Source organism: Thalassophryne amazonica, chromosome 10 (genome assembly GCF_902500255.1).
Source record: "Thalassophryne amazonica chromosome 10, fThaAma1.1, whole genome shotgun sequence".
Taxonomy (NCBI): Eukaryota; Metazoa; Chordata; class Actinopteri; order Batrachoidiformes; family Batrachoididae; genus Thalassophryne; species Thalassophryne amazonica.
Window position 1 is genome coordinate 7,997,595 of NC_047112.1, and position 17,040 is coordinate 8,014,634.

A 17,040-nucleotide genomic window follows, 5' to 3' on the forward strand; every position below is an offset into this window, starting at 1 on the left:
TTCAATGTCATACAACTGTTGTGATTTTGTTTAAACAAAATGTAGTTGTCCCACACTATTGCCGTAATTTCCACCACAACACTGTAATGTCCCTTTAAACAGTTTGTATGAAAGATTGTTTGGGTAGTTTCTATGGAGATAAACAGTGACATCAGAGCACATATATATAGTGCCAAATCACAACAAACAGTTGCCCCAAGGCGCTTTATATTGTAAGGCAATGGTGTGGTGGAAATTACATTTACAAGGCCAATAGTGCCCGTAGTTAAAGACTCACCCATAAGAGTGGAGGAAAGTAGGTGCACACAGGTGGACTAATTCTTTGTAGGAGATGCAAACCAAAAGAAATTGGAGACTGTAAGATGGCAGCAGGAGAGAGTGTGGCCAGATAGCATAGGATAGTGGATTGTAGGATGACTTTAGAGACAAAGAAGAAGAAGGAGTGAGAGCTCAACAAAGGATCAGATGGTGGAAGCTGCAGGAGGAAGACTGTTGTGTGAAATTCAGTGAGCAGGTGAAAGAGACACTGGATGGAGGGGAAGCAGCGTTAGACAACTGGATAAGTACTGCAGACATGGTGAGGGAGACAGACAGAACAGTACTGGGTGTGACATCTGGACAGCAGAAGAAAGACAAGGAGACTTGGTGGTGGAACAAAGATGTCCAGGAAAGCATAAGGAGAAAGAAGTTGGCGAAAAAGAATTGAGATAGTTGGAGAGATGAAGAAAGTAGTGAGAAGTACAAGGAGATGTGGTGTACAGCAAAAAGAGAAGTGGCGAAAGTTAAGGAAAAGGCATATTGCAAATTGTACAAGAAGTTGAACTGAAGTATACTGTACACATAATGTATTTGTCATGATCTCATTATAAATTAAAATAAACAACCTTAAAACATATTTTTTTAATTATCTGAAATGTTGTCTTTTTTCTCAAATAATCTTTTTTTTTCTGAAAACTTTTTTCTCTTTTATTTTCTCATAAAGTAATTTTTCAAGAAATCCTTTCTCAAAACAACTTGTTTTACCATTATGTCTTCAAATCATTTGTTAACGAGTGTACTGTATAAACATTATAGTCATTCAGTTATTCAGTTTACGTAGCAGTGAGGTAGCTAACACTGGAAAATAGCAATTAAAAACTCTCCCTTTCAGCATTTTATTTCTTTAAAACTGAAAGGGACTAAAAATTGCACACAGTACAGCTGACTACCGCTAACAGCTAACACAAATGCTTGTTAGCTAGTCCATCGTACTAGCTAACATTACGCATGGTAGTATCAACAGCTTCAATTTTCACCATTTGCTCGGTAGCGTAGGTTAGCTAATGAGCTCAGCCATTGCTTTTAGCCATCCTGCTGCAGTGAATGTAAATGTGCTTATTATCACAGCAGTGAAATGGCTAAAACAAAATTCTTTAGTAAAGCTGGTTAGCTAGCTAGCTGATGAGGAAACGTACCTCCAAGTGTTTCTCCAGGCTTGATGAAGTCTTGGCGGATGACAACACCTATATTTTAGGTTTACAGAAATTACACTCAACATTTATGCTCTTGTAGCACACATTTTTTTAAGATCAAATTTATGGCAGTGTTGCCTGAAATTAAAAGCTGTTGTTATTATTATTTTTTTTTTCCACGTGGCATGGATGAACTGCTGCTGCTCGAGTCCTTCATCTTGTGGAAATTTTCGTTTTCTTCTTGAAAGTGTTGCAATTAGCTTAGAAAAAGTTTCCTAATTTTAAAATTGACATATTTTAATGATCAAAATATAATCAAGTAATCCTCGACAATGTAACTATAATGTGATTGCACATATTTTTTTTACAAGTAGTGTGATTATAGTTATCATTTGTAATCTGATTACATAATGCTGATTACATGTAATCTGTTACCAACCCTGATTATGAACTACTAAGTCATAATAATGTGGTAAGTCATATTATATACTGAGTTATAGTTACAGATCACTGACTCATGATGTGTCTTGTTATAATTTTGAAGTAGCATGACTTGATGTCTCATAATTCTGACAAATATTCTTAAAATTCGCATGTCCTGCTGTGAATGCTTTTTTATTGTTGTTGTTGTTTCTTTTTTTTTTTGCAGATGTGTGTAAAAGTGGCACATTACCTGTGACAATCAAAATACTACAGTTTGATAAAGTTTTGTATGAACTCCGTAATGATTTGAATCTAGTACATTTTTTACCTGGCTTTTGCCCCTTCACCCAGGACCTTATCAAAATTCAACACAATTAATTTCAAGTAACCTTATTAAAACAAATAATAATAATAATAATAATAATAACAGCAACAACCTTCATGGATATTATCAAACATATAACATCTTTATAAAACTGGACCTTAAGTGGTGAAGGATACCCCCCCCGCTCACCAATTAAATTCCAGGCCACACCCCTGCAACTATGACACTCTCGAAAAAGTAGCACATGCACAGGCCACGTGCATGTTTGTTTGTGTGTTTGTGCATGATGTGACGCTGATCCGAAGTGGAGGTCCGGCCTAACTTTAGATTGCTCGGATATGCAGCTGTGGCCGGCCGGTGCAGCGCCGCCTTTTGACCCGCTCTCTGTTTGCCGTGGTCGTGCACAGGAATTCGCCTCGGCCTCTCATGCCCGGTGCCAGCCTGCCTGGCACCACCAGATTTATTTTTATTCTTTACAAATTAAACTTTTTCTTTATACCTATTGACACATTCCACGACAGCTGGGAGCCTGATTGCATTCAGAGAAATAAATAGCAACAATTTGTGTCCCTGATTGCTTTCTAAATGAATCTGGGCTCCAATTAACTGCTAATTACAAATCAAAGCTCTTAAAATGTGTCTCTGAGACACTAAAAAGTAAGAGAGCACCAATTAAAGTTTATGTAACACAGTTAATTGCTTCTTGTTGCCAATGAATGAGACAGTCAGTGGCAATCTATTTGAAATGACGCAGTGGAGAGCAGCGCCACCTAATGGACTGGAGGTCAAGATACAGTCATCATCAAAAGTTTATTTACATTTAGTGAGGTAAACATCTGCATGTTTACCTTTGTAGGGATCATATCCAGGTAAAAAAGTCATTTCTAATGTCATTTTCATCTGATTTTAGCTTTCTCTGCACAAAAAATTGTGAAAGTCATTACTGCCAAAACAGAGTCAAGGATGAAAAAAGTTCCCCTTTAAAGTAAACCGACATGAAAACATGACCTCACAGGAGGATCGCACAAATGATCAACACAGTGTCTTAAAATGAGTTCATTCTTTGTTTTATTTATTTATTTAAAAAAAAAAGACATTAAATACAAATTATATCTGAATCAGATTCATTTCTCGGAGAAAATAATAGCTGTGTAATTTCAGTTTAGTAACACGAAAAGTTTGAATCAAAAACTCTTTGAAGGATAAAGTTGAAATTAAAACCCAAAATACATTTACCCGTGAACAGAGAGATTCTTAAGTGACCAGCAAGAGGAGGAATAAAATAAAATAAAATAAAATGTCAAAGCGTCCCAGAGACATGACCCTGGCTCTGAATGATAAAGTGGGATGACAGGGCATGCATGGAGAAAAGTGACGCACGGAGAGGTTCACTGGCCTTATATGAAACAAGGTGACCAGCGTGCCCAACTGACAGAATTAACCTATGAATTAAAAAAAAAAAAACACTCAACAGCTGAGCAACATAAGGAAAAGGTTCATAAAAAATTATTAGTGATTATATTCCCCAAAATACACTGAATTATAAAGACTTTACTGTGCAATCGGCGAGTCACTGAATTGTACATAAAAACCTAGTTTGGATCAGCTTATAGTTCTTTCTTCGATAAATAGCTTTATTTTTAAGTACTGTACATGATGTCAGACACGTAGCTGGCCAGAAAACAACAACAACAATAATAATAATAATAATAATATACACATAATAAGGAGTGAATAGCTTAATCATGTTTTTACAATCCTCCCTATGTGTCCAGTCTTTGTGTCGATGGGATGTAGCACCAACAGGTTGGTTGTAAGTTGTTGCCTTCTCTGGAGGATACGGCCGATTCCGTGCTATCGAGCTACTGGGCGAGCGTTCTCTGCCGCTGCTCTCCGCGCTTCAAGTCTTTACACAGGATTTGGGAGAGCATCCTCCTCCGCCAGGGGCCGCGCCTCCTCCTCCTCCGGACCCCCTGCCGCTCGTGTGAATGCATATGTGGTGCTGTGTCCACTTTGTGGAGGTTTGTTGGCATATGATCATACAAGCGTTTTCAAAGAAGCACAAAAACAAGCAACAACAAAAAGAAAATAGTTGCACTGAATGGAAGAGGGGTGTTTGCTAAGTCCGCTGTCAGAAGTCCCGGTGTAGCTTTGCTTTTATTTTTCTTTTCTTCCGAGGATGTTTTCTTACAGTATCGCACAGTTTCATCTATAACATTACCTCTGAGGAAAGGTATGCAGCTGCAGATAGGTCCAATTGTCTTTAACTGCATGCATTGACAGGTAGCGGCGCAGCTAAAGTGCTTTAAGTGCTTGTGCTTGGGCTTGAAGCATAGGGGCAGCTGGCACCTGCAGAGTGGGTCACACTGGGCTCACTCACTTAAAAAAAACCTACACTAGGTTTCACCAATGACAGATAAGCATGAGAGGGAAACAGATCTGGATTAGGGGGGATTAGAGACAAGGACAAGTTAGGCACAAAGACAGAACTATATGGGAGTGGAGGACAGAGACAGGCGCTTGAACAAACCCAGACCCGTTGGGGTTTTGGGAAATGAAGATCGGACAGACTAATCCACCCCAGTGAATTCAAAACTCTATCAAACTGTGAAGTTCCAACACAAATTTTATTCAAGTGTCTGTCTGAATGGGTGAGAATGAAGGGTTGGTGATGGAGTGTCTTCCTGTAGGACCTGCAATGGCTACTGTGTTTCCATACAGTTCAGCTATTTAGTAAAATCAGGAACTGGCTGGCAGTAAAAAGGTATTGGGCCAAGTCTAGCAGCATGTGCTGGATTCTGCAACCACAATCCTACTGACCGTCCCTGGATCCTGATTGGTAACCACCCATCCAGAACAGCAGCCCATCTCTGTGTCTAGAAACGAGACATTGATCTACCACAGTCAGGTGACTCATGGTTTTCCCCTTGGCGTTGCTCAATTTCTAGTTTCCTGAGCACAGAGGCACCTGCTTGCTTCATTATACTCAACCAAAGGTGCCACATGGCCACAACCTCGTAACTGACATTCCCTCACAATCAAAGTAATGCCGTGTAGTGTATGTGCTGTCAGGAAGACTCAGATTTCAAAGCTTCCAGTCAGATTATCCTAATTAGGAACAGCTGTAATCTCTAATAAGAAGAGGCTGGTTCCCCTTTCAGTCATAAAGTCACGATCAACAGGAAACGCACATTATTTTAAAACATCTATTCTAACATCTTTGCTGTTTGCAGTCGCTGACCTTAATACTACCTCCTCCACCCCAACTTCACCAGTTGGTCTCTGTCTGAGGCCGAGGTAGGCTCAACTCCTGCCTTCTTCTGATGGCAGGGTTAGAGATCTATGTACCTCAACACCATCATGACAAGGATGTCCATCACAGACTGTTCTAACATTTTCTACAGTATCACTATAGATTAAATTATTTAACTTTTTCTTGTCTTCTGAGTCATCATGGCAGAACTACACCTCATCTGGGTCTTGCTAAATAATTGCTCCTTTTGTACCTGTGGATACTCCGGAGAAACCATGAAACATGATTTCTTCACATACGAACTCAGCAGTCTTCTTTTAAAGATAGCTGTGTGATAGCTAGTTCAGTTAGTTTCAGTGAGTCGAGGTTCAATTTAATTTATTTAGTTTATATAGCACCAAATCACAACAGAGCTGCTTCAAGGCGCTTCACACAAGTAAGGTCAAACCTTATCAACCTCTCTAAAGCAAGCACACAGGCGACAATTGTAAGAAAAACTCCCTCTGATGATATTGAGGAAGAAACCTCAAGCAGACCAGACTCAGAGGGGTGACCCACTGCTTAGGTCATTCTACCAAAAAGGTTTAGAATAGGTAGAGTGTATAGGAGGCAGGACACGAACAACAAAGTACACTGCAAAATCTCAACTGATGAACGGAAATGTCATCAACACACCCATTTGCTCCATTGTGAATCCTGCAGACAGTGTTCTGTGGTATATGGACATGGGACACAGACTTTGCTGAACTGGCAGGTTGAAGCCAGTGTCTGATCCAACTATTTCTCTATCCAACTGTTTCTTGATCCTCTGGGTAATGTCTATATGAGTTCAGACTTCAAGTGCATGTGAGAAACATTCTTAAGTTATCAAACACTTGAAGCAGCTGTACCTGGACATCACAAATTTACTCCAGATATGATATTATAATGACTCTGTGGATGATGATACAATATTTGCTAATATCACAAAGTCTTCTGTGGTTCTTTCAGTTCCCAGTTAAAGAAAGGGATCTAATGGCAGTAGGCCACTACCTCTATCTGAATGTTCAGGAAGGACATGCACATGGATAGAATTTCAACATAAAGGAATGATTTTCACTTTGCATCAGTCATACTGGCTCGTTGACGAATCGATACATCGATATGCATCAATGTGTCTTTGCAACCAGACTAATCAGCATTTAGCTGCTCTGAGAATAAGGCTATTGAACTTGTATCTTACTCATACCAATTCATAATATTTTCATGCAAAAGGTTCGTTTTGACCGAATGTCAATATTTGACGAGTTGGGAGTGACAATACATGGCTCATATATGCTCATGGATTCATTCAGGCTCCTACCCAGTTAATGATTTTGCTAAATTGTTTAAATTTGCAGCTGTAGCAGGAAGCATCCAGCCTCCAGCCTCACCAATCACACTGGGCCACTTTGGTGAAATTCGTCTTGCAAACAGCTTAATGTGATTGGAAGTCCCATTAGGAATCCATCGTAAGTGCTGCTGTGTGTGTCGCCATGAACGACCAACAGCTGCCATGTTCTTTGAGGGCGCTTCAACACAAACTTTGCAGAGACCCGTTTCATGCATACAGGCGGTGAGTGGTGGTTACTGTCCTCATGGGGCCTGAACCTTTAATGTCTACTGAAGGGAAGACCACGTGGAGATGTTCGGTTTGAAGGCACTGGAACTTCACGGCTTGTTTCCCTTCCCTTGTCCCTGCAGAATGGTGAGAAGAAAGACCCTTTGGTGCCAAATACACGCGACACAAGTCAAAGCTTCACTTTGAACTGGACCCTGAGCCACATATGGTTTCTGCATTGCTGATGAACAGAGCACAGGGCTGGAGATCATCTTTCAAACGCCTCCGAACTGAGCTTAGCGGCACGTAGAATTGACACAACGGAGCGCTTCAGGAAACCACACTCACAATGCCATCATGCACAGACATGCAGCTGTGCACGAGTATGCCTATGTTTTGCAGGTGCATAGATGCTCAAGCATAAGGACACGCCAACACATGCGGTTACACACTGACAGACACACAGACACGGTGGTGGTGCGTTTTTGTTGTCACAGTCACAAACAAGTCCTCTTTTAAAAGTGAGTGGAAAAGTCCCTTCTTCCCCTCTCTCTAAAAGAATAGTGCAGATGATAGGATTCATTCTTTCTTCACTCTTTCAGCTTTTTTTCTGTTATAGAAAGGATAGAGGTTCCCAAAGCACGGGACTGAGAGCTTTGATAGACAGGAAGCTTGGCCAGTCCCCTCCCTCGGACCAAAATGTCCAAGAATCCTTCAAATTTTTACAGAAAACTACATGCAAGAGCAAAGTAAGTGCTCTCTCTCTCTCGCTCTCTCTCTCTCTCTCCCCCCGTTTCTCCACACTTCCTCCCTCTCTCTCTCTCTGCTCTCTGTCCCTTCTTGTCCCTCTGTGTTTCATTTGCTCTCCAGGTTGTAGCACTGCGTCTCGCCGCGCTCCCTGCCATCATAGCCAGGCAGAGGCTGTCCAAATTTGTCCACGCACCAACAGTAGCCCCGCCTCCTCCCTTTGGACGGACGACACTGCAAAAGAGACACCGAAAGAATGTTAGTACAATGTGGGTCAGAAATTATTTTATATATAAAACTCATCAAATTAAGCTATTTTAAGACATAAAGTTTTAAACAATTGGGGCGGGGTCGGTTTGAGTGGCAGGCAGCGTGTGCTGGTGAGCTGAGACCAGAGCCCCGCTAGCAGTGTAAGCTAGCTGTTGTGGGGCCAACTGCGTCTATCCTTCATTAGCATTCAGTGACACCAATGGACCCTCTAAGAAGTCTGTGCTCCAGTATTTCTGTTAAGTGAAATTTTCTTGTTATTTAATTTGTATGTTTGTATGGCTAGCACGTGTCAGTAGCTTGGTGGCATTAGCTCGACTGTTACCCCGTGGATACAGAATCAATAAGCTGCTCACAATTTTTATTACCTAAGACACCCATCATGAAGACCACTTCAATAAAACACCCGAACCAAGATTAGCCTGTTAGCTTAAGCATGTTCAGTAACTCTGAAATGGGCGTGAGTTTGTGCTTCATTCTACAACGCGCCACACACGGATACTGGAGTGCTTGGCACTACACAAGGCTAACAGTACAGTGATGGAGGAGGTCAATGGAGGCCAACTCCAAGGCAATCGCACAAGTCACCATCGGTTGCGGAGTATATCGAGTTGAAGCACTGTCCCCGCTGTTGTTCTGCATTGGCCTCAACCTCCTCAGCCAGCTCATCACAAACAGTGGATACAGATATCGTTTCAGGAGAGGACCATCAACCACTTCCTGTACATGGATGACATCAAGCTGTATGCCAAAAGCGGAGGTGTCAGAAGGCAGGACAGCAGATATGCAGGACAGCTCCAAGTACCTGGGAATCCAACAAGCCAACTGGCTCCATGAGGAAGATGCAAGAAGGTTCCACAGCCAAATACTTCGAGAAAGTCAGACATGCGGAGAAGATAGCTCAACAGTAGGAATAAGATCTGAGCCATCAATACATACGTGCTACCAGTCATCAGGTACCCAACTGGAATTGAAGTTGGCCACAGGAGGAGATAGATGCCACTAACGACAAGACATGAAAATCCCTCACAATGCAATGCTAAGGTTCTGTGACACTTCATATTCCAGACAGACATGCAACTATTGGCCAACCAACCAAATATCGTGGTGGTTGACAAGAAAAACCAAGAAGTACCAAGGACTGAATAGACAGCTGGAACAGATGTGGAAGGGTACAGTAATGTCCAAAGTGGTCCCAGTGGAAACAGGAGCACTAGGAGCTGCAACCCCCAAACTGGAAGAGTGGCTCCAGCAGATTCCAGACATCAGAGATCACTGTGCAGAGGAGTTCAGTCCGAGGAACAGCTAAGGTTCTGCCAGAACCTTCAAACTCGTGTGCTTGAGGAAGACACATACCAACCTCCCCTGCTTTGAAACCAGTCCATTCTTGATCGAGAATAACATTTTCTGCACATCAGCCAGTTTCCCACTGCTTTTAAACCAGCACAAAATTCAAGTATCTGCTTTAAATCAATTTAAGATGTGACCAAAGAGGTTTAAAAGTGGAAAAACTTCATCTTTAAGCAGCTGCAAAAAGTCTATATAACTAAAACAATTCTGTGCTTGTCACTGTAGCTGATGATGACGTTTGCAGTCTCGCTCACCATTTTGATTAATAATGGCTTCAGCTCTACTGCAACATCAAGGATGTGAAGTTTGAACAGACTGTACCAGCAGAGCAAAAACAAAAAACAGGAAAAAAGCACTAACGTCACTCGACCAGCTCCAGCTGAAGCAGCAGATGATCACTTTGAGACAAGTTGTGAAAACAGATTAGCGTTTCCAAGGTGAGGAATTACACTTTTCAACACCGATTTTCCATGTGCACGTGTGTATTAGCAACCATCTGCAGAATCAGGCCAAGTCCTGCCTCAGCAGAACACAACAGGGCCGCGCACGACTCGCACTCTCTCCCTGCACACACTGCCACAGGTGATACGTGTGTGTGGCGGCGTGCGCGGCCGTGCACGCCTCGGCAGGCCGCATCCTTCATTTTCAAGCATATCCACTCCGTTTACCTCGCGGAGCTGTTTAGTTTGCCCCGTCTGGCTGCTGCTGCACAGTTTATTTATCAGGCCTATATGCTCTCCACCAGTGGGGGTCAAACGATGAAAAAGTATGATTATTTGTGACAGATGGGGGAAGGGGATGAAGAACGCACTGAGTGAGGGAGAGTGAAGGAGTGTGAAGGTAAACATGGAGTTGCTAAAATATTTGCCAAGGCCAGTTGGAGGGCTGCAGGGAAACCAGTGCTGCTATTCTGGGCAGCTGGCAGACACTCAAAATCATCTGGAGCTGATTATGGGCCTGCGCGCGCACCGCCAAACATGCAGGCACATTCGTACCCCCCACCTGCTTACACACACACACACACACACACACACACACACACACACACACACACACACACACACACACACACACACACACACACACACACACACACACACATGTGTGCAGTTGGATCAAATGGCCTACTGGGAGCCGGGTTCTGTAAAGTGCCAACTTTATGAGCTCCATTTAAGGTGCACATAAAACAACGCAATTAGTTGAACCAGGATAAACTCTGGCCCAAAATATTCCTCCAATCCAGTGAGTGAACAAAAAAATCCACTGTTTGGAATTTGGAATACTTTGGTTCTGCACTTCAACATACAGGAATAAAAGAAACAAGCAAAAAATGAAGTTAAAACGGCTCATTTTGACATTTGATCTCCTCAAGGAGGTGCAATAACAATGAGCTGACTGAGAAAACATCTCGATCCTCAAAACTCAGTGGTATTTTTTTTTAACTTTATTCAACAATTTGTGATGAAAGAAAAAAGAAACAAACAAACAAGCAAGCAGTGGCCTCTAGTGGTCATCTTATGTTACTTATGAGTAACAACAGGCCTTAATGAGCAAAATGTGCATTTTTTTTAATGCTATGATTTTTGTGAATGTGATCACAGCGTTCCTCCAACCTCAATATGTAGTATATTTTTTGATTGAATAAAATTTGGTTGGGTGGTCCATGAGCAACCCCTAGTGGTCTGGGAGTATATTGGTAAAATATGACAAATTAAATCAAGATTGTATGCCAACGTAAATGTGCTTCTCAGAAACGACTCCAAAATCTTATAGATAGCAGCAAATATGTATAATTTTTTTTAAAAATTTTGAACTCAACTCGTACATAAATTCAACAATCTGAATGTCCTGTTTGGTGATTCTAGTACAACTGACCACTGTTTTGCAATATACTTTTTCAAGAGTTTTAAAAAAATTGGTTAAGTGGTCCCTGATCTGAAAAGTTACACTGATCTATCTATCTATCTATCTATCTATCTATCTATCTATCTATCTATCTATCTATCTATCTATCTATCTATCTATCTATCTATCTATCTATCTATCTATCTATCTATCTATCTATCTACCATAATTTCCGGACTATAGAGTGCACCTGGATATTAGCCACGCCCACCAATTTTAAAAAGAAAAAAGAAATTGTACATAAATAAGCCGCATTTGTCTATAAGCTGCAGGTCTCCACGTTGTAACATGAGATATTTACACGGAAAGATGTTAGACAGAAAGATTTTTTAACTTTTAATTAAATATGTACTGTAAATGCTTTTTTCCCGTGAAGTGTTCCACATAAACACTGTGTCTCTGCTCCGTGTGGAGCAGAGACACATCGCGCGCGCGGTGTCTCTGCTCCACACGGAGGACTGAGTAATTTAAAATTTTTCTTTTTATAACTTTCATTGCGTGCAGCCAGGATCGGATGGAGTCTGTGGTAAATGAGACGTTAAATGTAAATGTGACTTTTTTGACTTGTTGCGCCAAGACAGAGAACCGGTTTGGAAGGGTGGGAGGAGAAGGCTCCGCTCCGCTAACTGATCTGACAGCGCAACTTTGGTGCAAAGTGCCAGAGAGGGACTTTTCTTCACTAAAACTAACGGGTAAGAGCTTATATTTACACTGTGTGTGAATTTACACCACATGAGGAGCGCAGCTTCAGGAAACCAGTTGACAGCGTCAACTGACGTATTTCGAGTTATGAAAAAGCCTGTAAAAATCCATAAATTAGCCGCAAAGCCGAGTGTGAAAAAAGTAGCGGCTTATAGTCTGGAAATTATGGTAAGTAATTATTATTGTTAATGTTACATGTCTGCAGAAATTGTTCTCTGTGGCCTCCAGCCAGTGTTGCCACAGTAACTTTGAAAAGTTACTTTATTTACTTTATTTATTACTTCATACAGTTACATTTTACAGTTACTTCATCAGCAGCTGCGGACAACTTGCAGCTGAATGTAACTAATAAAGTAACTAGTAATCTAACTTGGTTATTTTTAAGCTTGAGCACTCAGAAAAGTAACTATTAGTTACTTTGCTGATTAGTGACTTTGTTGATTACTCAGTTTAATAGTAACCAAGTTAGATTACTAGTTACCTTATTAGTTGCATCACTTATTAGTTACAAGATGTTGGCAGCTGCTAATGAAGTAACTGCGTAAAGTAACTGAATGAAAAAGTAACTTAAAAAGCAACTTTTCAAAGTAACTGTGGCAACACTGCCTCCAGCTGGTAATAGTGTAATATGCTATACACACACACACACACGCACACACACACACACACACACACACACACACACACACACACACACACACACACACACACACACACACATATATATAAATATATATATATATATTTAGCATGAACGTCAAAGATTTTAAGCATGTTGAAACTTTTTCCAGGACCACGAAGAACAACAGCGTTGCCCAACTGACGCCAACTTTGCTCGTGCAGAGTCTGCCAGACCTCGACGCTGGTCGAAGTTTGTCAGCGTTTCACTCTCCATTGGCAAACGGCGGGCCGATTGTCAGCGTCAACCAAAGAAGCCACTGGCTGTTGTCCATTTTGGTTTTGACCCAGTTGAGGCTGCATAAAAGGTCAAGCGTCTGTCTTCAAATTCCAGGCACACAAACCAAAAGGAGCGAACCTGTGTGAATGCTTTGAGCCGACACTGTAGGTGGCAGACAGACAGGCTTCAGCACGTGACCAGCAGTCTGTTTCCGGCACAGTCAACATCCATGTGCAGCCGGAGTGCGTGATCAAAGGCAGCCATTAAAATACCTCACCAACAACTCCTGCAGCTAACGTGCTCCATCTCCTCACACGCCAACACACGAGGATACTTTCTACCTGTTCGGCCCCCCTCACAGTGCCATCAGCCGGGTCTGTGGCCAGCGTCTATTTTAGCTTTGACCCAGCGGGTGAGACTGCGGAGAGTAGCTTAACATTGTGTTCCTTCACTCCGATAAAGACGATCGAGTCGTGCATGTGCGAGCGCTCCAATGGGAGAGTTGAAAAGCCAAACGAGAGGTGGAAGGAGGAGGAAGCGCAAACTGTGCATGTGTGCATTCCCGTTGCTTGGCTACCTTTGAATTTCCGCTCAGTCTCTCTTTCATCTGGGAACTATTAGCAGTCATCTCGAGCGATCCTTTCTTTACAGCTCAAGTCCGAACATACTGCCGAGGGCCGGGTGTCCTTTTACAGCGACCCAACACTGGCGCAGACCTGGAAAGACAACGCTGCAGCTCCGCTTGGACGACGGTTTGCTGCAGAAATCAGGATGAAAAAAGTCCACGAATCCAGCTCGATTAAAGGAATGTTCCAAACACAAAATGTGGAAATTTTGACATTAGCAGCTGCTGTAAAACTTTTCCAATCGTAACCCAGTTTTATCGCAAAATAAAAACGCTTAATCAGGACGGGCCGGCGGGGTCACTGGTCTCTGTTGATGTCTACATCAACAGAAAGTTGTGTTTGAAATGTATCCTCAACTTAACAATCAACCTTATTGTGTTACCCTAAAACAGAGTGTCAGTGTTTTAGAACCAAATCTTATAGAGTAGATTTTAACTCTTAAAGTGTTGTTTTATCACTGCATAGAACTGTGTTGAGTGTTTGTTTTGTTTCTCAGATTTTATTGCATACAACATCCAATTTTTATATGTTATGTCCAAAAGTGAACCACTTCAACCTCAACTAACACACAACTTTTCCATTAATCCCTATGGGTTCCAAACTGTTAAGTTAAATAGTCACAGCCTCGAGTTTCATCTTTCTCAGTCAGCCGAGGCTAAAGGTTATGCAACAAATAAAACTGTGAAATTAGTGTTTTATCTTAACTGGGATGGGAACTGATCAGATTTCATTTATATTGATGTTATTGGTGCAGTCTTTTATCAATTGATTCCTGATCAGTGTAGATCTACACAGGGAGATTGGCATCATGGCATCACTATCAGAAAACCATGATGGCATTGATAAGCAGGAGTGATAACATCTGAGGCATATGTCTGTGATGGTTTGAAAAACTGTACCAAATATTAACACTGATTTTCACAGGTGGTCAAATACTTATTTGCAAAACCACAGGGTGTTCAAATACTTATTTTCCTCACTGCATATATATATATATATATATATATATATATATATATATATACACAGACACACATAAGGACTGGACCCAGATTTTGGCCGTAGCCCATGACCTTGACACTTACCCGAACTGAATCACCTTTTTCTTTGGCCGACCTTCAATCACTCCATGAAGTTTGATCCGTATAGGATCAAAATTCTTCAAGTTATTTGGTCACACGCAGACAGACAGGACTGTAAACAAAACCCCTGCGTGTGCTACCGCGTGCCAGGTAATAATTAAATAACTAAGCAAAAGCACAGGAGAAGAATCAGGTATGATGGAGAACCCCGTGGTCGTCCTGTGCCGCAAGTCAAGTAAATCATTCTTAGCCTGACAGCTCTGGTCTGCATGGCTGTCACTGAAAAAAAAGCACATTTCAGCCACGCCGCACATTCATAATGCCGACTTTATGGGATTTATATGAGTGTGTGTTGTGCGAATGAATGCATGCTCTTGTAATGTCCATCTTTATAGCTAATAGCAGCACCGATGGGCTTCACGGACATTAAAAAGAGCCTAGTCTGACCACAGGATAAACATGAGCTCATAAAATTTAATGTGTGTGTGTGTGTGTGTGTGTGTGTGTGTGTGTGTGTGTGTGTGTGTGTGTGTGTGTGTGTGTGTGTGTGTGTGTGTGTGTGTGTGTTGAAGCAGGAGATGGTGCATTCGTGTATTTTTGAAAGTGTGTTGGGAATAGTTCCCGGCTCTATACACTTTGCTGCATGAGTCGTGCAAAAAACGACCTTAAAAAAACGGGAATAATGTGTTTGTTTAGAGCAGCGGTCACCGAGCCTAGAGCCAAGAGATTACCGAGATTACCTGTGCTTCATATTTTCCTTCCAGATATTTTCTCTCTATAAGTGAGAAACTTCACCGGCACACCCAGGGTGTGTACAAAAGATAACAGAGGATATTTTACTTTATTGATCCATGTGACTGTTTTTTTTGCCTGAAGGGGGTTAATCCAAAAATACTTAATGTGTTTTCTGGAGTATAAACTGCACCTTTTTTTTTTTTTTTTTTTTGTAGGTGGCGCTCACTTTTTATCACAGCATTTCCTTGGGGGAGAGTTTAACAATGGACAGGAACTCAGTGTAGCACATGTGCACACCACAGCATATACTGCTGCTTCATATAAGGACCTTTAAATTCCAAAAAATATACAAGTAATTGTGGGAATGACAACATATTGGATGCTGCAGTTTGGAAGAAAGAAATTGTAAGATGGACTCTGATGAAGTGAACAGTGAATTTATGCAGGAAGCCCTCAGCATGTGGTGTGTACCATAAGGGCTTTTAAATTCCAAAAATGAGCAAGATGGACAACGGATGTGATATGATTTAAATGAAGGCAGACTGTTGACACACAGCTTTGGAAACACTACATTAAAAATCTGCTCTATAATGGATTTTTTTTTTTTTTGCATTGTTGTCTTGAAATTTTATTATTGGAGTTTCTTTTGTTTATTGCAGTGATTGTGGGATTTTTCTGGTAAACATGTTGCACCAGAGTACAAATCGGAGGACCTCCAAGGATAGTAAAAAAAACAGTGACATATACTCCAGAAAACATCACCGTCCAGTCTGAAGGGGGTCAAAGTGAGCAGATCTTAGGATTCAAGCCAAAATTCTTTCCTGGTTTAACAGCAACGCAAATGATTTGAACTCCACATTGGTAACCGATGATGAAACAGTTACTGGTTTTGTTTCCACAAGCTAAAGTGCAAACTGATCAACAAATCGTGGAAACATGAATCGCCAATCTCAAGAAGACAAGCTCCAAATGGAGACCACGTTCACTGTCTTTGAGAGCCAAAGCTTCATTCACATTGAGAACCTACCACATGATCCTACAATCAGGTCAAGCTTGGAAACATGAACCAGTACCAAGCATCGTCACATCCACAAGACTACGGAACCATCTCAGGTCCTGGATAGCAGCCACCCAGGCAGACAACTGGTCCGTCCCAACTTTTTAAAAGCAACCATGTATCTATAACTCACCGCTTGTTAAACACAACGTCATTCCAACAGCACCCAAGGATTCTCTGAAGAAACCTAGTACCAAAGACATCCAGTCCTCACCTTAGATCATTATATCCCACCAAAGTCTCACAACCATACACTAAGACAGGAAGCACCAGGACTCTGAAGACTTGGACCACCGCTCTCCTGTGTAGGTATTGGCATCACTAAACACCTCTGTCTAGGGACATCATGAGTCCATAAGCTCGTCTTAGGCACCTCTCAACCTCGAAGGCCAAGCAACTATTTATTTTTAACCTTTATTTAAGCAGGAAAAATCCCATTGAGATTAAGAACTCTTTTTTGACCAAGACAGGCAGCAGCAAATACAAATCACAAATACACAAATAAAAAGATGAAAACAATTAAAATTACAAGCATATTATAAAAACAAGTGCATGTTGGGAAGTTGGCCTCAAGTACTCTCAATGTGGGTTTAAGTGCTCAGCGAAATTAATTTCCACTACTCTTGCAACATATTCCAAG

General features: G+C 41.4%; 1 protein-coding gene across 1 annotated transcript in view; it reads right to left on the reverse strand.

Annotated features, from left to right (window-relative positions):
* Positions 1-3,244: 3,244 nt before the first annotated feature.
* Positions 3,245-17,040, reverse strand: part of igfbp3 (insulin-like growth factor binding protein 3) — a 48,454-nt gene continuing 34,658 nt past the window's right edge. Inside the window, exon 4 of the mRNA XM_034179386.1 lies at positions 3,245-8,012. Within this exon, the coding sequence (XP_034035277.1) occupies positions 7,887-8,012 (126 nt within the window). The 3' untranslated portion in view covers positions 3,245-7,886. The remainder of the gene's footprint in view (positions 8,013-17,040) is intronic.